We start from the raw sequence: 1009 nt of genomic DNA, 5'->3' as shown, positions 1-1009 counted from the left end.
GTATTCAACACCAAGAAGTTGAGTCATTTAAATTGAGATAACAAAACAGAGCAGAATGCTGCTCTGGGAACCAGTGATCCTTCACCTCTCTTGAATTTTCCCCAATTTTTCATTATCCTCAGTGGAGCGTATGAAAGCTCAGGCTGCAGAGGCTGCTAGAAAGCAGCTGGAGGAAATGCAAAAGAAGACCCAGGAGATGATAGAGCAGAACGAAAGAAGCTACCATGAGCATATAAAGCAATTGACTGAAAAGATGGAAACAGAAAGGAAACAGTTAGAAGAAGATCAAAGGAGGGCCCTGGATCTGAAACTCAAGGTAAGCAATCCATGAATTCATGCATAACAAGTAGTTTCTAATCTTTAAAATTCTATATTAAAAAAAAAAAAGATTCAAAGAACTTGGGAGCTTGGAGGGATAATCAAAGCCACTCCCTCTCATCTGAGTCAACTCTTGACAATGGTCTCATAGAAATCCTCCATCTAGGAGCCACCCAACATGCAGGGCAAGTCCCTTGACTTTTCTTGATAAAGAGGCTAATGGAGCATGTGAAGTGTCTGCTGGTAACTTCTCACTCTTGTCACATGATTTTTTCAAATCAAACTTCTCTGATTAATAGTATCCCTTATCCTGATTTTCTTGAGCAAACCATAATTGGTAATGTACCTACTCATACCTATAATATGCTTCTCCTTCGCCCTTTGGATGATCCTCAATTAATGAAACCAAGTAAATTTAGGTTTCATAGACCACTGTTTCAGTCTTTCCTACTACATGATTATCACTCCATTTTTTTTTAGAAATAAACATTTTTATTTCAGAATTCCCAGTTCCTTTCCTTATTTCACCTTTTCATAAATGGTGAAGTGCTTTTTTTAAATTTTGCTTAATGTCTTTTAAAAATTGTAATACTTTTTTTATCACTTCTTAAATTGTTTCTATTTCTCTTACAAAAGATCAAATGCCCTACTTTGCAGCATATGTGATGTCATGCTTAAAGTATCCTATTAT

At 36.1% G+C, this 1009-nt stretch overlaps 1 protein-coding gene across 1 annotated transcript in view; it reads left to right on the top strand.

Annotated features, from left to right (window-relative positions):
- LOC114031982 (guanylate-binding protein 2-like) overlaps positions 1-331 on the top strand; it is a 1912-nt gene extending 1581 nt beyond the window's left edge. The window contains exon 4 of the mRNA XM_027847183.1: positions 123-331. Coding sequence (XP_027702984.1) covers positions 123-331 — 209 coding nt within the window. The remainder of the gene's footprint in view (positions 1-122) is intronic.
- The last annotated feature ends 678 nt before the right edge of the window (positions 332-1009 follow it).

Source organism: Vombatus ursinus, unplaced genomic scaffold, assembly GCF_900497805.2.
Source record: "Vombatus ursinus unplaced genomic scaffold, bare-nosed wombat genome assembly UNPS02015335.1, whole genome shotgun sequence".
Lineage (NCBI taxonomy): Eukaryota > Metazoa > Chordata > Mammalia > Diprotodontia > Vombatidae > Vombatus > Vombatus ursinus.
The sequence above is the reverse complement of the archived record's forward strand: the minus strand, read 5'-3'. Positions and strand labels throughout refer to the sequence as shown.